The following is an 18,666-nucleotide window of genomic DNA, read 5'->3' on the forward strand; positions in this document are numbered from 1 at the left end:
GGCCTCGTCTCCACAGTCCGCTACGATGGCTTCAGCTACGATGGCTTCAGCAACATCGGCGACAACAACAACAACGTCAGTGCGATGACGAACGTGAGCCGCGACGTCGAGGCTTTCCAGATCCACTTCTCCCCCGCCATGGACAAGGCCATCAACGGCTTCACCGTCATCATCCTCTTCATCACCATGGTGTCCCTGGGCTGCACCATGGAGATATCCAAGATCAGGGCCCACATCGTCAGGCCCAAAGGGGTGGCCATCGCGGTGGTGGCCCAGTTCGGCATCATGCCGCTGACGGCGTTCTGCCTGGCCAAGGTCTTCCAGCTGAGGCCCATGGAGGCGGTGACGGTGCTGATCTGTGGCTGCTGTCCGGGGGGGAACCTGTCCAACCTTTTCGCCCTGGCCCTGAGGGGGGACATGAACCTGAGGTCAGTTTGGTGTAAAATGCGATTATAGGTACATTTACTCTCAAGTGCTGTACTTAACCCGTTAAGATCTGCAGGCCGATTCCACAAATATGCCTTCTAAATCACTAGTTCTCAAACGTTTTCGTAATTCAAAATTATGAAAAACGAATTCAAACACTTTCAAGATTTTTCAAAAACATAGCAGATGTACTAGCTCAAGCACAAGCTTAGCCTGATGATCAGCCTGAAGCTGCGTGGAGCTTCAGTCTGACATTGGCTGCAGTGTCCGCGATTACCAGGGGGAGGGGATTCAAATTCCCCAAAACCAATCCCAAGAGATCCACGGATCCGCCTACATTTGACGTCATCGCACAGCTTGTTTTAGCAGATATTCACTGATTGGCTTGTCGTTAGACCACGTGTTTTTAAAAGAAAATGTTCAGAACCCAAGATATCATTATCTGAAGATTTGCAGCTCCATCCACTCCTTGTTTAACTTATAACTGAAAAAGGATGTATCTCGCTTCCTAAGTACTTTTTTTTTACTTTGAAAAAATCTCTGGCACTGGGACAACATAGCCAGAAATAATTCTGGCACTCGGTGAGTGGGTTACATTACATTACATTACATTACATTACATTACATTACATTACAATACAGTCATTTAGCAGTACAATAAGTGCATTCAACATAGGTAGGCAAGGAAACTACTAATCACCAGATGTCTTAAGTTCATTCTCTTCTAAAACAGAATGCTCACTTAAACAGTTAAATGTAACTTTCCTCTACCTTCCCAGATTTGAACCTGGGTTTCCTGCACAAGTGCAGAATGATTCTTTTTTTTTTTTTTTTACCATTGAGCTAATAGAGCCTGCCTGCTTGCTCAGGGGATGAATTGAATCTTGACCTTCAGGTCAACATTTCTGTCAAGCCAGAAACGGGATCGTGTCAACAAAGGTCATGTCTCACCTACAGTATAGACACAGGAGCTAAATGTCTCAATAGAAGAGCAGGGAGACTAAATACAACCACCCCAATTGTATAAGTTATATTGTATTAACATGCTCTACCATACAGATTGGACAAAATGACATTTTATTCGTAAAAGGAAGTTACATAGTGTAACTCTTTAACTCTTTAAGACCGGGAACGCATCTGTGTGTCATTTTTAGATTTCTTTGGCTATTCAAAAATCATGAAAAGTTTTTTTTCTTTTTTTTGTAACTTGTAACTCAAATCTTTGTTTCTGGGGGTTCCTGGAACTAAATATTTTACAAATGTTCCCTTTAAAAAATATATAATCCACGATTTTGCCACGAATTTTCACGAATTTTCAAAAATAGCAGATCTACTGTATCTGCTATTTTTGAATAGCCAAATAAATCTAAAAACGACACACAGATGCGTTCCCGGTCTTAACGGGTTAAGTTCCAATTTCAAGGCACGTTAACTTTAATTGAGCATTTCGATGTATTGATAGTGCACTGGTTCTCAACGTTGGGTCTGGGGACCACAAGGGGTCCAGGACCCCTGGTGGGTCTGTAAGCGTCAAATGAACACTGAGGATTTTACAGTGAAGAATGGGGGTCCCAGAGACAAAACATTATATCAAATGGGGGTCTGTGGCCTAATGCATATCAAACTGGGGGGTCCTTGAAATGAAAAAAGGTTGAGAATCAATGGTACTGTATGGTGCCCCATGGTTCAGACTATAGTCATTGTGCAACCATTGTAAGATAAGATTAAACCATTGTCGATTCCCGTGAGGAGATTCAGATGTCCAACTCTAATCTAGCACCAATGAATGTATGAATAGATATATGTACACAGAATCACTAGCGAATTTGAGACTGATATATGTACGGTACAATCTACAAGCTCACACCGCGTTACGGATGCGTAGTCCGTGAAGCGGTGTTAGCTCGTAGATCGGCAAACTTTAATCCACTGACGTCATTTAAGATGAATTGTAATGACATTTCATAGTTGTAGGTATAAAAAAATAAAAGTAAAAGTCTGTTAGGTAGCGGATACGTCTGCTGCTGATTTGCTGGAAATAAAAGAAGTTAAGAAAGAAATCCCTCCACATAACAATGCTCCAAGCATGCCATGCCCTTCTGAAGCCAGGTCTCAAAGTTTCTATTGTTGTAAGATAGGAACACGTCGATTTCCCCGAAGTCTTGAAGAGCATCTCGCCAAAACATCCTGTGTATTTTGAGCCCAGTTTGGACTGAGTGAACCATGAAAGGATGGATATTTGAGTAGAAACCTCATAATATTATGTCCAAAACTGTTACTTTTCAGGATTCAAATTCGACGCTGTAGTATGATCAAGTAGGGCGTTCATTTACAAATAAAACACAAAAAGTTAGAATTTTGGAGATCAGAGGTTTCTGGGGAATAGTTCAGATTTAGGCAAATACTTGTTTGAGAATGATATGTTTTTTGGGGGAATTCTGCAGCACTGCTCACAGATATAGACACAGATGCTCACAAGTATGCTCACGCGTCTGTCTGCGACGCGTTGTGAGCTTGTAGATCTGCTATTTTCAAAAGATTTGTCTACATTTTGAAACCTGAAATGGGACTTTCTGCATAATGAGTACTTTTGGTACTTTAAGTACAATTTGATGCCAATACATTTGCAGTTTTACTTGTGAATACAAAACTTTTTTTTTACGTGTGACAGAGTATTTCTATATTGTGGTATTGGTACTTTTACTTAAGTTAAAAATGTGAGCCCTTCTCCACCACTGTCTCCCTCTCCCTCTCATATATAGCATCGTGATGACAACATGCTCCACGGTGCTGGCCCTGGGCCTGATGCCTCTGCTGCTGTTTGTCTACTGCCAGAGCTTCGGTCAGCTGGAGCACGCTGTGCCCTACAAAGGCATCACCATCGCTCTCATCATGACCCTGGTGCCGTGTGCCGTCGGCATCGCCATCAACCACCACAAGCCCAAATATTCAGCCATTATTATCAAAGTGAGTCTACTATCTCGATCTTAACCCGCTTAAAACCCTATACCAGAGTCTCCCAGGTGTCTATACTCGGCCCCCTTATTTTAAAACTAAGCTTCAGACGTCCCAAAACAAACTGATTCGACTACTTCTCGGCCTAAAAGCCCATGACCCACCTAATTCCAAAACATTTTGCTAGTCTGGATGGCTCAGGGTAGAAGACAGGGTTATGCGATTAAAAATGGGATTGTTTTTTAAGATAGTCAAAGGTAGCCTGGTAACCCCTCCCCCCTGGAAATCGCATTGTTTACCAGGCTAAGTCAAAGGGGCATTTCCCTCAATACCCTCATACCGTGACTAACTACGTCTCAAAAGTGAGCGACACCCACAGCCACAACACTAGAGGGAGTGACAACGATCTGGTACCAGAGCTTGGAGATCTGCAATTTGTTTTTGTTTTCTCTGCGGAATAGACACGAGGATTAATTTAACTGTTTGTTGCCCTGGGGTTATGGTGTTCCAACTTAACCAATATTGTTTAGACAGACACTTTGACCCCTGTAATGTGCGTCTACTCAAAGTGCTCTTCTCAACAGGTGGGCCTCAGCATCTTGCTCATTTCCGCCGTGGCAATCGGCGTCATGTCTGGCATTACCGTCGGGGGGGCTGTCTGGGTGGTGCTCTCACCCCAGCTCATGGCGGTGGGCGCATTAATGCCGCTGATTGGTTATATGCTTGGATATGTCATGTCCACCCTGTTCAAACTCAACCATCGGTAAGCAGCATTCAGCCGGTCACACGCCTGCACACAACATTCTGGACAGTGGAATGTACTCGGTCATGTCATAGCCAGCTGGTGGACAGTTAGTAACTAAGCACATTTACTTGAGTACTGTACTTAAGTACATTTTTGGAGGACATTTTCTGACTTTCACAATTTCAAAAAAAAATTCTACTCCACTAATTTTCTAGGAAGGGACTCTTGGGGCCCAAACTTACAAAAATAAATTATGAATTAACCACTTAAGCCCTATTTCAAATATAGTGAAAATAGCCGATCTACATTACAACCTCTTGCTTGTAGATTTGCTATTTTTCACTTTGAACATTTCTGAAAACTTCTGAAATATTTTTGACATCATTCTTGGACATTTTCTAAATTACAATACGGCAATGCATTGATATTAAAAAAGAAAATGTACTTTGTCATTTGTACCTTTGAATTCTTGAGTGTATTGTATATAGTATCTATAGTATATTGTCTCTGTTGGGGTGGAAACCTCATATGTCTCATATGTCCAAAACTGTCCAAAACTGTTACTTTTCATATGTTTATTTTTGATTTGTTTTGTAAAGCGACTTTGGGTACTATGAAAAGCGCTATATAAGTGTGAGTGTGAGCTTGCAGATCTGCTACTTTTGCTACTTTTGTGTGACGTAGCCGCTGTAGTGTGATCTAGTAGAGCATTGATTTACAAAAGAAAACACAAAAGGTTAGAATGTGGAGATAAGAGGCTTCTGCCCGACAGCGACCGTAATACATTGTCCACCCCTGGTGGTCGAACCATGTTGACAAACTATACGACACTTTGTGTTTCAGGTGTAGAAGGACCATCTCCATGGAGACGGGCTGTCAGAACATCCAGCTGTGCGGCACCATCTTGAAGGTGGCCTTCCCCCCCCAGGTCATCGGACCCCTGTATCTGTTCCCCCTCATTTACATCATCTTCCAGGGAGGCGAGGCGCTGCTCTTCATCCTGCTGTTCAGATGTTATCAGACGTTCAGGCCGCCGACCGAGTCCGAGGGTAAAAAAAGCTTGCGGCTGACCGAGTTACGCCGGAACCGGTGTTGATTTCGTCGACTAAAAACTATGACGAAAATTGTTCGTCGACTAACCTTTTTTCTCTGACGAAAACTAAATAAAAACTAACCTGTGATGACTAAAACTAAGACTAAATATATTGACAATTTCGTCAACAAATAAAAACTAGACTAAAATGTGAGTTTGTGAGTGACTATTGGAGAAGCAATCTGGGAACCCAGAACCAAATAAGAATGAAAAACAGCGCCCTCTGCTGTTTGTACTATCTTACTTGGCTCTGGGACAATGGCGACGTAGCACCCGTGCGCAAAGGAAACCAGGGTTTTGGTCTGCATTCAGCTTTCACTTCCGGTGGTGCCACTATGTTTTCATTCCCACTAACAATATTTCTACACGGAACACTAACACCACTTCTCCCAGAGAACATGGATCGTTTTGGTTATAAGCCCACTTGTTTCTATGATGAAAGAGTACGTTAAAATGTGAATATCTTTCCGTGGTTTTGTCTGCTCCGCGGACGCTATATTGTTAAATTAGTTTGGGTTTGTTTCGAGGGGGAAAGATCGACGGACACGTGAATCCCGCCCACTACATTTGATTGGGTAAAGCGCGGCCTGCTTCCTGATCTGAAGGCACGCCCACTTGTAGCCCAGTGCGTACATGTTATGACGAGCCTTCACGACAGATTCCAACGCAGAGCAGAATCTGTTCTTGAGAGTTTATTGGAGAAGAGATCCAGTAGAACTAAGACATTAGTCATTTTATGTTTGGTTGCGCTTGGGTCGGGTGTTGAGCTCAGAAAATTGCAGATCTACAACTTCACAACGCATCACGGCTATTTTCAGCATGCAACCAAGTGTAAAATCAGCCATTACGACGCTCATGATATTTAGTCAACTAAAACTAGACAAAAACTAAAACATTTCAGATGACTAAAATATGATTAAAACTAAATGGAATTATATTCAAAAGGCTATGACTAAAACTAAATCAAAATATGCTGTCAAAATCAACACTGGCCGGAACGAACTACACCAGTGGCTCTCAAACTTTTTCATGTCAAGGACCCCCTAATTGATATTGTATTTGGGCAGATGTAGCAGATGTACGAGCTTGTAGAGCTGCTATTTTTGAATAGCCAACATATAAAAGGATAAAGTGGTTAAAATGATTGTGATGCTATGTTAACTACTTTTACTGGGGACCGCCCCACCCCACCCCCCAAGGACCCCACTTTGAGAACCAATGAACAACATGGATTCTTAAAGTGTGGTCCGGCAGACCCCCAAGGGACCTTGAGGGGGTTCCAGGTGGTCCCCCAGCAAAATGAGTTGATACAGTATACCATCGAAAGTTTGACCACTTTAACCCTATATACTTACTCTATTTGAAAATCTTAATGTAAAAAGAAAAAGGTGAATAATTGAATACACAAATATTGTATGGGGAATTGGGGATGCCTGGCACAGGTCACTCTTGGGAAAGAGGATTTTATCTGGTTAAATATTCTACAATGGAAAGGATCTTCAACTCCTTTATTGCTTTTGATCCAACCCATCCCAAAGACTGATTCTTGTTTGCACGATTATGTGATAGTGTACCCTGCTTGCTTACACTGTATGTTTTCATTTTCTTTCACACAGAAAAGATATACTGTGCTGTTGACGGTAAAGAAGAGGAAGGGAAGGTACCATAGAGTCACCACTGGAAGAGAGTCAAACCGAACCAATGTCACCAGTGAAAGACCAGCAGCACCAGTGGAGAGGAGGACAAAAGCTTCGTTTATATACTGTACTTTGTCATACAACAATGTTGCGGGCCTAAAATAGCCAGAGTGCGACGTTTTGTGAGCTTATGGATCTGCTATTTTCAGTCTGCAACGTGGTTGTACGGCCGAGCATTTAAATTATATGCAAAAGGGAGAACAGAATCTCACACTGAGATAGTGAGATTGAACCAAATAAGAGCCATTTTCTGATTATGTGTTTATATTCTTGTGTCTATCCCTGAGTCACTGTGCAGCTTGTGAAAGCTTCCACGGGCTGCATTTGTCGAAGCAAACCGGGAGCTACTCTAGCAGTCTCTCTGTGGCTTTCTAAATACATTATTTATATCGAGCCACTATCCAATATACATTATGGAGAAAATTATCATATTGCTACGTCTGAAAGTGAATGATTCATTGAAGGTGCTGTTCATGATATTTTTTTGTTAAAACTAAACTTTTGTTGTTGTTGAAAAATTAAAGCTCTATATTCTGATCATTGATATATATATATATATATATATATATATATATATATATATATATATATATATGTATATATGTATATATATGTATATATATGTATATATATATATATATATATATATATATATATATATATATATATATATATATATTAGTGTTTGTTCACTTACAGGGAGCTTCCAATAAACAGAAAATATATTTTCAGGTGAGACACCGATTTCATCCAATGAGAACCCATTTATCAGCTTCAATTTTTATAGTGTTCCAGTTCCAAATGTGTCTACTTCTTTTTAGCGTGTTTTTTGTTTTGTTTTTTCATCACTTCCAATTTCTCTTGTTTATCCTGTTTATCCTTCCCGTTCCTGATTGGATGAAGTTGGTATCGCAACCTGAAAATGTGCAAAGATGGAGGAGTTATTGAACAAACACTATAGCAATGATTACGATGGTGTTATACAGCTATTTAAAGGTAGGGTGATAAGTGATATTTTTTCATTAAAATAAGTGTTAAATAGCACTATATTCTGACAGTAATCATTGCTATAGAGTGTTTGTCCAATAATAGGGGCCTCTTGCTATCATAATATAGCCTAGTGCTTTAAAACAAAATAAATAAATGTTTTACTTTAACTTATACATAAAACAGCACCTTTAACAAAAATGACTAATTGTTATCCAGCAAAATGTCAACAGTGAAATATTGGATACTTACTTATACTATACTTATTGGATGATTACAAATGACAGATATTTTCAAGAAAATTAATTGAAATGTCAATTTCATAACATCACCCCAAATGGCAGGTGTTCACTGATGCACACTTACCCAACTCTTTTCTTTGTGAATCAATGATAGTTTTTCTATTCAGTATTTGTACTGGTTTTTAATAAAACAAATATACATCCATGTTGTCTCTCTCATGTTGTGCCATTGTAATCTCACAAGTGATGATGCTAGTCATTGTCAGAGTATTACCATGCCATCTAGTGAAATGCGCAAAAGGTCCTTGAGAGGGTTCCAGGGGGTCCCCAGCAAAATGTGTTAGTATAGCATAAAAATCTGTTTAAGCACTTCAACCCTATATATATTTGAAAATCATGGAAATAATGGGCTTTTTTTTTGAATATTTTTGAAACATTTTAACATCGCAAATCTTGTATGGGGGTCCCTGGTACAAAATATGTTGTTGCGTGTGGCCATGACATGTATTATTCACTCAATCACTGAATCGTTCACTAAACCCCACTGTCTCTCCTCTCACTCAGGCTGGCACACCTGCAGCTGATCTGTAATTGCTGCCGCCCCAATCAAGGCACTATAAAGCCAGCCAGATTCAGTCCTTCTGGAGACACAGACCCAGCAACACTTCAGTTCCCACACATTGTTGTCCCGGCTAAAAGCCTTTTCTTTAAGTTAGTTTGTTAACTTTAGTTTGGCCTGGACATGGCCGGCAGTTCCCCGTTTTCGTTTATTTTTTAGTTTAGTAGTGCTATTTTGTTAGGGAGGGGGGAGCAGCTTCGGCCTCCCTATAGGGGGTGGCCTGGTCCCCCCTCCATTCTATTTACTTTGCCGGCATCTCCAGGCCTCCTTTTGGTTCCTTCAGTTTGGTAAAGTATTTCTCATATTGTTTGTTCGTTATTTCCATTGTGGGAAGTAATAAAATGATTTAAATCTTTGCAAATTGTTTGGTGTCCATTTTATGTTGGGGTCTCCACTTCGAGCCATTGGTTTGTTGTATTACTGTGTGGAGACCATAACATAATGGGGGCTCGTCAAAACATTTTTTTTCTCTCGTTGAGTAAGTTGAAGTTGCTTTGTTGGTGTGCATATTTAATTTGAAGGTTTGGATTTATTTTGTCCACCTTCATTAAATTCATTGAATTAGTTTGGGCCATCTTTTGTTTGCAAAGTAATATCAGTTATATCAGTATTAAGTTAATTTAACTTAAGACTACTGAGTTTCTGATAAATGTGTTATTTGCATTAGTAGACCAAGTTTGTGCACACCACTTTGTTAAGACACCACTTTTGTCAGAGTGTTGTGTTGGGCAGTGTTTTTCATTTGCTGGTTCTGTGTCTCATCAAGCGTTGGCTTTTTTGCCTATTTTGTATTTTGTCTCAAGCGTTTTTGAGGTTTAGGCCTATATTGCTTTTGCAATTTTTTTCGCTTGTTTTTTGTCGCTTTGCGATTAAAGTTTCAATACAGAAAGGTTAAAAGTACAATTTCAAAATGGAGTTTAAGCTGGACGATTTTGTCAAACAGCCTTCCCTTGAAGCATTCAGAAAATGTACCAAGGATAATTTAATTTCTATTGCTGATCACTACAAGGTCACGGTCTCAAAGACCCTTGCAAAGAAAACTGTAAAGCATAAATTGCATACTGCATTGTTTGAGCAAGGCATGTTGCCAGATCCTGGTATAGCCGCTTCACCGGCAAAACAGGCTGCTCCTGATCAGAGTATTAGGAAATTGGAATTGGAGTTAGTTGCGCCGAATAGAATTGCAGGAGAATGAGAGGGCAGCCAAGCTTAAAGAGCAGGAGTTGAGGTTTAAGCAGATGGAGTTGGAAGAGCAGAGTAAAAAGGAAATCCGCCTAAAAGAGTAAGAGCTAAACCAGCCCTCTCCACAACATTCAAGTGGTACTAAATCTGATTTCGATGTGAACAAATGCATTCGAATGATTCCTCCATGTTAAAAATTTGGATAATTACTTTGGTCTGTTTGGCCATTATTACTGCAATGTGTGTTAACTGGGAAAGCCCAGGAGGCATATGCATCTTTGTCACCAGGTGACAGTCTCGATTATGTCAAAGTCAAGGCTGCAGTGCTCAGAGCATTTGAATTGGTTCCTGAAGCCTATAGGCAAAAGTTTCGCCGGTATAAGAAGTCAGACAGTCACACATTTGCAGAGTTTGGTCGGGAGAAGGAGGCTCTGTTTGACCGCTGGTGTCAGTCATCAAAAGTCACAGAGTTCAATCAGTTGCGTGAGCTCCTCCTACTAGAGGAGTTTAAGAATTGCTTACCAGATAGGATTGCAACCTATGTTAATGAGCAAAAGGCTTCTACTCTCTCAGATGCAACTGTCCTTGCGGACGAGTATGTGCTCACCCACAAGGACAGTTTTGAGAAGACTCATTTGTCCTCGGACCGAAGTTCTTATTCTTTCTCATGTCGTAAACCTAACATTTCTCACTCAGACAATGTTTCTCCAAAAACTTTTGTCCCATTTGCTAAACGGGAGGTTGAGGAGAAGCCAGAAAAGTCAGATGGTGGGGAGGGGGCTAAGGAAAGACCAACTTGTAGCTATTGCAAAAAACTTGGTCATACCATAAATAAATGCTACACGCTCAAAAACAAGTCTCAACCACCTAAAGTGGTTGTGTTGATTAAAAGTGAGTCTTCGTTGCCTTCTGTTTCAGAAGAGCTGGTGCGCGTTCCTGACCCTGAATTTCAGCCATTTCTAATGAAAGGTTTTGTCTCTCTGACAGAGGGAGACCCAAAGGTACCTGTTAGTATCATCAGGGACACTGTGTTGCCATTTTCAGAAAAGTCTGCAGCTAAATCAGATGTGTTGGTGAGGGGGTTTGATATGCAGTATGTAGGCCTGCCACTCCATAACATTTATCTTGATTCAGATTTGGTCAAGGGGTGTGTTAAGGTGGGGCTGCGTGCGCAACTCCCAATCGAGGGGGTGACTCTTCTCTTGGGCAATGATTTGGCTGGTGGGAAATTGCTCATTAATCCGGAGGTAATTGCTGTTCCTCTGCCAGAAAACTCAGACGATTTGGCGTTAAAGTTTCCAAAAGTGTTTTCAGTCTGTGCTGTGACGCGGGCAATGGCAGAGTGTCAGAAAATGGATGCTGAGGTGGAACTGTCTGACAGTTTTCTGGTTGACTGTTCAGCTTCTCCACCTGTCTCTCCGGAGGCCCCTGCCAATTATTTTGTTTTGCCTAAGCTTGATTCGAAGGTATGCATGTCACGTGAACAGCTAGTTGCCGATCAAAGGCGGGATGCGACACTAGCTCCTCTCTTTGAATGTGTCATTTCAGGAGAGGAGTTAGAAGATTTGTCAACGGGGGTTTTCCTCAAAAGTGACGTGCTCATGCGTAAGTGGACACCTCCGCGGCTGTCTGCCCATGATGGTTGGGGGGTGGTGGAACAGATCGTTATCCCTCAAACATACCGAAGTGAAATCTTGAAACTAGCTCACGATAACCCACTTTCTGGTCACCTTGGGATTAATAAGACTTTTGATCGTATCTTGCAGTACTTTTTCTGGCCAGGGCTAAAAGGTGACGTGCGTCACCATTGCAAAACATGTCATGTATGCCAGGTTGCAAAAAGTCAATTCATCTCTCCATATCCACTTCACCCGATTCCAGTTATTGGTGAACCGTTCGAGCGCGTGCAAATTGACTGTGTTGGGCCTTTGCCTCGCACCAAGAGTGGTAACAAATTCCTCTTAACTATCATGTGCACGGCGACTCGTTTTCCAGAGGCCATTCCTTTGCGTTTGATTACAGCTCCAGCTGTTAAGGCCTTGGTCAAGTTTTTCTCTGTGTTCGGCCTACCCAAAATTGCACAATCTGATCAGGGATCTAACTTTATGTCACGGGTTTTTGCGCAAGTTATGAAACAACTTAACATTACCCATGTATGTTCAAGTGCTTACCACCCAGAAAGTCAGGGAGCCATCGAACGTTTCCATAGGACATTGAAGTCTATGTTGCGTACCTACTGCTTTGAATTCGACAGGGACTGGGATGAAGGTGTCCATCTCCTCCTCTTTGCCGCTCGTGAGGTGGTACAGGAGTCCCTCGGCTTTAGTCCCGCCGAACTGGTCTTTGCACACACAGTACGAGGGCCCCTTAGACTTTTGCAGGAAAAGTGGCTGGGTGATAGCAAGCCTCAAAATTTACTCAACTATGTCTCAAAATTTCGTTTCAAACTGCTCCGTGCTTGTGAATTGGCAAAACAAAACATGACCGTTGCACAGGGTAAAATGAAGAGATGGTTTGACAAAGATGCAAAAAGCAGGAGTTTTAGTCCTGGTGATAAGGTGCTGGTTTTACTGCTATTTTTTTGCAGGCACGCTATAGTGGCCCTTATCTAGTCAAAAAGAAGGTGGGCGACCGAGACTACATCATTGACACCCCTGAACGTCGACGGCATATTCGGCTGTGTCATATTAACATGTTGAAGCCTTATTTTTAAAGGGAGTCTCAGTCTGTCTCCACTCCTTCTGACGGTGCGGAGGTCAGTGTGGCACCGGAGCTGTCCATTGGTGACAAGGTAACTCTGGCACTGTCTAGCGATGCCAGTGTTCCTCCTCCTGAATCTCAGGACGATCAAGATGATATTGTAGCTATATCCAGTGATGTCGTTCATGGGCGACTTAAAAACTCAGAAATGCTTTCTAACCTTAATGATTGTCTTCCGCATTTGGTTCAGTGTCAGCGTGAGGATGTGATCGGTTTAATTGGTTCTAATTTAACTCTTCTCAGATGTGCCGACTCGCACACATGTGTTGCAGCATGATATTGATGTTAATGATTCTCCGCCAATTAAACAACCCGCATATCGCGTTAATCCTGAAAAAAGGCTTCGTCTCCAAAAACAGGTGAACTACATGTTGGAAAACGGCATAGCTGTACCTAGCACAAGTGCTTGGAGTTCACCCTGTCTTTTGGCTATGAAATCTGATGGCTCAGCTCGGTTTTGCACCGACTATCGAGAGGTGAACGGGGTCACAAAACCTGACTGTTATCCTCTACCTAGGATAGATGACTGTGTACAGTATGAGTAATCATGTGTCTTTTAAGATCTCCATTTAGTAAAAAGGTTTTGCTGCAAACTGTACATGCAAAGGGCTCCCCTGTATGAGCCCTCATGTGATCTTTCAAAACACTCTTGCGACTATAGACTTTGCCACACTCTGTACATTTAAAGATTTTCTTTCCTATTTGACTCCCCGTGGATGGAGTTTGTTTTCTTGGTTTCAGGTCGTGGGACTGCTTGTTGCTTAAAGACAATGTTTTTCCTTCCATGCGTTTTGTCTTGTGCGATTTCAGTGTGTTTAAAACCGACTGATCATCCGTGGTCTCCCCCTGCTCATCACTGTCTTCAGTGTCAGATCCAGAACAGTATGAAGAGAGGAGCTGTCCATCACTAGTTGATTGTAATGCTCCACGGGCCTCTATATCAGCATGTGTTTTCGTGTGTTCAGTTGAGGTGCTGGCTAAAAGCTCTGCTTTTCTGTCTGAAGTACCTCCTCTTGTTCCTCTTTAATCCGTGGAGGTTCTAGTTTAACCTGGACCAAACTGGGGCTCCAGTCCTGCTTTTCCTCTTTAATCCGTGGAGGTTCTAGTCTAACCTGGACCAAACTGGGGCTCCAGTCATGCTGTTGCCCCTTAATCTGTGGAGGTTCTAGTTTAACCTGGACCAAACTGGGGCTCCAGTCCTGCTTTTCCTCTTTAATCCGTGGAGGTTCTAGTCTAACCTGGACCAAACTGGGGCTCCAGTCATGCTGTTGCTCCTTAATCTGTGGAGGTTCTAGTTTAACCTGGACCAAACTGGGGCTCCAGTCCTGCTGTTCCTCCTTAATCTGTGGCGGTTCTAGTTTAACCCGGACCAAACTGGGGCTCCAGTCCTGCTGTTCCTCCTTAATCTGTGGAGGTTCTAGTTTCACTTGGACAAAACTGGGACTCCTCTCCTGCTGTTCAGGGGAATCCTCCCCTTTACACACAGGAAGGAATTCGAGATCTAGAAGGAGGAGAGAGGAGGCAATATCAGCAGACAGCAACTCATTGGAAAATATTTTTTATTTTATATTGTCTTTCCATTTTTGTCAACCATCACTTTTCAAAGGGGTTGTGGACAAAGTATGAATGAGTGATAGACAATACCTGGCATGTTTAGATTATTTAAAAAATCTCACTATTTTGTGAGTAGCATTAACATATGGATTGAATGGGGCGGCCATAGCTGAGTGGTTAGTGAGCCCACCTAGGGAGCCAGAGGCCCTGGTTGCCCCAGGTTCAATTCCCGGCCAGGCCAGCATATGTGTCGATGAAATGAAATTTGTCCCTGAGCAAGACTCTTAACCCCTAATTGCTCACAGGTTCTCATTGGAAACAAGACCGCAAGGACTTTCATGAACGACCTGTTAAAAGGAAAGGAATTAATGGAATGCAGTCAATGCACTGTCCGAAACATCTTCAGGTTCACCTCTGATTAATGGCCAGACCCATTTGAAACATTTGAAACATTATAAAGGACGGCTAATGAGTAGCATTCGCAGTTGCATTTACAGTACAAAGCCACATAGCAGCGTCACATCATTGTGAAAATTCACCTTGTCCGATGGACAAGTAGGGCTGTCACGATTAATTGTCACTCAAATAATCGCGAGTTTCTGTCGTGGAACATTATGAATACAAATTACATTTCTGTTTGGCTTTTAGGTTTCGTAAATAAAAGTTGCACAGGCCAGATAAGACAATAAAACATACATATTTAAATAACTTATCAATAAAACAATGAGAGTGGAAATAGCCGATCTACAAGCTCAATATTATATATAATTTGATACCGTTTCTTTTCAATATTCAAAACAAGTAGCAGATCTACAAGATCAAAACGTGTCACTTCACACCACGTTTCGAACATGTGGATCTGCTACTTTTGTGTGACGCTGTAGCATGATCAAGTAGGCAGTTAATTTACCAATTTTTTTTTTAGAATATGGAGATAAAATGAAGCCCCCTAGTGGCACCCTAGGCAACTGCCTACTCTGCTTAATGGGCGCACCGGCCTTAACAGCTCTTAACCCGTATTCCTCCTCTTTATATTGAAAAAATCTCCACTGGTTTATCAGTGTCATTTGGATGTTTGGTTAGCTTAATTTTCACTGGCATTGAGCTTTCATGTGTCAGAACTTCAGCACAGTATACACTGGGGGCTGGACAACTTCATCATTTGGCAGGTGAATGATATCCATATAGTCCAGGAGCCAGGCCCACCTCTCAGGGTGTTTTCTGCTACCTTTTCCTCACTATTATTTCCGGTTAGCCTATTGGACAATCACAAATTCATACTGAACACCCCCAACTCGCCACCGTTTGGTCTCAGGTACCCTAAAACCCCTTTTTTGGAGTTGTTTCTGGCGAAAAGCCAATATTAAAAAGGTACTATAAAGGCATAAATAGTCATACAGGTATGAAATGCATGGAGTATCCTGATAACATAGGAGGAAGTAACAAATACAAGATTCAGGGCCTTGCTGCCACTCAATTTTAAAATATCACCCTCAACATCCCCAGAAACGAAACAAAATGCTGTCCGCTTGACAAATTCTCATCAAAGATGACTATTTCCCAGCACTTTATGGTGATCATCACTGCTGCACTGGTATCTGCTATATTAAAATCGACTTACGGGTGGGTGATTTCTCTGGACAGGCAGATGGCCTCCTCATCCTCGCCAACAACGTCCTTCTCAAAGGTGGTCTCGGGGAGATGGTCCAAGTCCCCCATTAGCAGAATAGCCTGATTCCTGAGGTCTACAAACTCCTCATGCCTTCGTTCCTTATCTGCTGTCACACTCATGTCACCATGACTCAACCATAACCACATAAGGAGTTCCCAATTCAGCGACGCCCAAATATGGAGTGTGTTGTCTAACCTGCCGGGCCTCTTACCCATTTAAAGTTTGAGAATAGGTTGAGATCGTTTCGGCCCCAAGACCTCTAATCATTCGCTTTACCAGATAAAACTGCGAGCTGTCGAGCGCCGAAATCGTCGCTCGAACCCTCCCCTATCCTGAGGGAAACTTCGGAGGGAACCAGCTACTAGATGGTTCGATTAGTCTTTCGCCCCTATACCCAGGTCGGACGACCGATTTACACGTCTTCGGCATTCAAAGTTCTCGTTTGCATATTTGCTACTACCACCAAGATCTGCACCTGCGGCGGCTCCGCCCGCGCCCTAAGCTTCCGCGCCACCGCGGCGGCCCTCCTACTCGTCGCGGCGTAGCCCTCGCGGCATTCCGTGGCCAACGACGGCCGGGTAGATGCATGAGCCGAGTGATCCACCGCTAAGAGTTGTACTCTTTGGTTTTGTTTGGCGACGGCCGCGGGTTCACGAAAACTGGAGCGAAGCTCTGGGCTCGAAGCCTCTCCCCTGCTTGAAATTTCGCATGTGGGGCACAAAAGGGGGCATGCCCATATATGGACATATACGACATATACGACATCAGGGATCTCCGTATATGGCCATAAAGGGGACAAGGACTTATAGATAGATACAGAGATCTCTATATATGGGCATAAAAGGGACAAGGGCTGACAGATACAGTAGATAATGTTGGCCGTGCCAAGTACGTTACAAAACTCGACCTACTAAAAGGTTATTGGCAGGTGCCGTTAACACCAGTCCTGCTTTGTGACGCTTTTCTAGAGTACACTGTAATGCCATTTGGTGTTCGAAACGCTCCAGCAACGTTCCAGCGTTTAGTCAACACAGTTCTGTCGGGTTTATCGGGCTGCGAGGCTTATTTGGACGACATTGTCGTTTATTCCGAAACATGGGAGGAACACATCAAACAGCTTCGTACAGTCTTTGGCAGGTTGAGTGAGGCCAATCTCACTTTAAATCTAGCTAAGTGTGAGTTTGGGCAGGCTACAGTGACATACCTCGGCAAAATTGTGGGTCGGGGTCAAGTTAAGCCTGTCCATTCTAAAGTAGAAGCAATCCTCTTGTTTCCTCCTCCTGTCACTCGCCGTGGTCTAATGCGGTATTTAGGAATGGCAGGATACTATAGAAGTTTCTGTAAGAACTTTTCCGCCGTCGCAGCCCCATTAACCGACTTGTTGAGCCCAAAAGTGCGTTACAAATGGTCTCCGAGCTGTCAGCATTCCTTTGATAGTGTAAAAGCCTTGTTAACTAATGCTCCAGTTCTTGCTGCGCCCATGTTCGAGCGGCCATTTAAACTCGCTGTGGATGCGAGTGATGCGGGGGCGGGTGCGGTCCTTCAGGATGGAGATGATGGGCTTGAGCACCCGGTCTCGTATTACTCAAAGAAATTCAATCGCCATCAACGTGTGTATTCCACAATTGAGAAGGAAGCGCTCGCGCTTATTTTGGCTCTAAAGCATTTCGAGGTTTAGGCTCTTCTAGCGAGCCTACGCTCGTATATACTGATCACAACCCTCTCGTTTTCCTGAACCAGATGCGGAACACAAACCGAAGGTTAATGAGGTGGTCTTTTTTCATGCAGTATTTCAATGTGGACGTTAGGCGTATCCGTGGCAAGGATAATGTCCTGGCCGACACATTGTCACAGTGTTTTTCTGATTGCTGAATGACCTCACGTGGCACTCCCGGTATTTGCCATCATAGGGTGGGGGTGTTGCGTGTGGCCATGACATGTATCATTCACTCAATCACTGAATCATTCACTAACCCCCACTGTCTCTCCTCTCACTCAGGCTGGTGCAGCTGATCTGTAATTGCTGCCGCCCCAATCAAGGCACTATAAAGCCAGCCAGATTCAGTCCTTCTGGAGACACAGACCCAGCAACACCTCAGTTCCCACACCTTGTTGTCCCGGCTAAAAGCCTTTTCTTTAAGTTAGTTTGTTAACTTTAGTTTGGCCTGGAGATGGCCGGCAGTTCCCTGTTTTCGTTTAGTTTTTAGTTTAGTAGTGCTATTTTGTTAGGTAGGGAGGGGGGAGCAGCTTCGGCGTCCCTATAGGGGGTGGCCTGGTCCCTTCTCCATTCTATTTACTTTGCCGGCATCTCCAGGCCTCCTTTTGGTTCCTTCAGTTTGGTAAAGTATTTCTCATATTGTTTGTTCCTTATTTCCATTGTGGGAAGTAATAAAATGATTTAAATCTTTGCAAATTGTTTGGTGTCCATTTTATGTTGGTCTCCACTTCGAGCCATTGGTTTGTTGTATTACTGTGTGGAGACCGTAACAATGTTAATATTTGGCCAAATACTTACTAATTTAGGGGTCCATAAACCACTGCTTTATTGCCAACTTGAAGAAAGGACTGTGTGAATGTCTTAGTTTCCTGTGTGGATGATGATGAGCCTGTGGCTGCATGTGCTCCATGTCCACATTTGCACATCATGGTTCACGCTAAGCTTCTTTACTCGTCGGTTAACACAAGGTCAGCGTGTTGTATGAGAAAAACAGGTTAGCTCAGCAATAACAGCACT

The 18,666-nt window shown here is 42.8% G+C and overlaps 2 protein-coding genes across 2 annotated transcripts in view; both read left to right on the forward strand.

The window, feature by feature from the left end:
- LOC308074513 (sushi domain-containing protein 4-like) overlaps positions 1-18,666 on the forward strand; it is a 96,209-nt gene that overhangs the window by 37,052 nt on the left and 40,491 nt on the right. The window lies entirely within an intron of this gene.
- Positions 118-7,433, forward strand: LOC308075037 (hepatic sodium/bile acid cotransporter-like). Its single transcript, XM_080414625.1, has 5 exons — positions 118-428; positions 3,189-3,393; positions 3,966-4,144; positions 4,970-5,175; positions 6,836-7,433. Exons 1-5 carry the CDS (start codon positions 139-141, stop codon positions 6,886-6,888), a joined length of 933 nt encoding a protein of 310 aa, XP_080270751.1. The 5' UTR covers positions 118-138; the 3' UTR covers positions 6,889-7,433.

Source organism: Gymnoscopelus braueri (genome assembly GCF_963280865.1).
Source record: "Gymnoscopelus braueri genome assembly, chromosome: 19".
Classification (NCBI taxonomy): Eukaryota; Metazoa; Chordata; class Actinopteri; order Myctophiformes; family Myctophidae; genus Gymnoscopelus; species Gymnoscopelus braueri.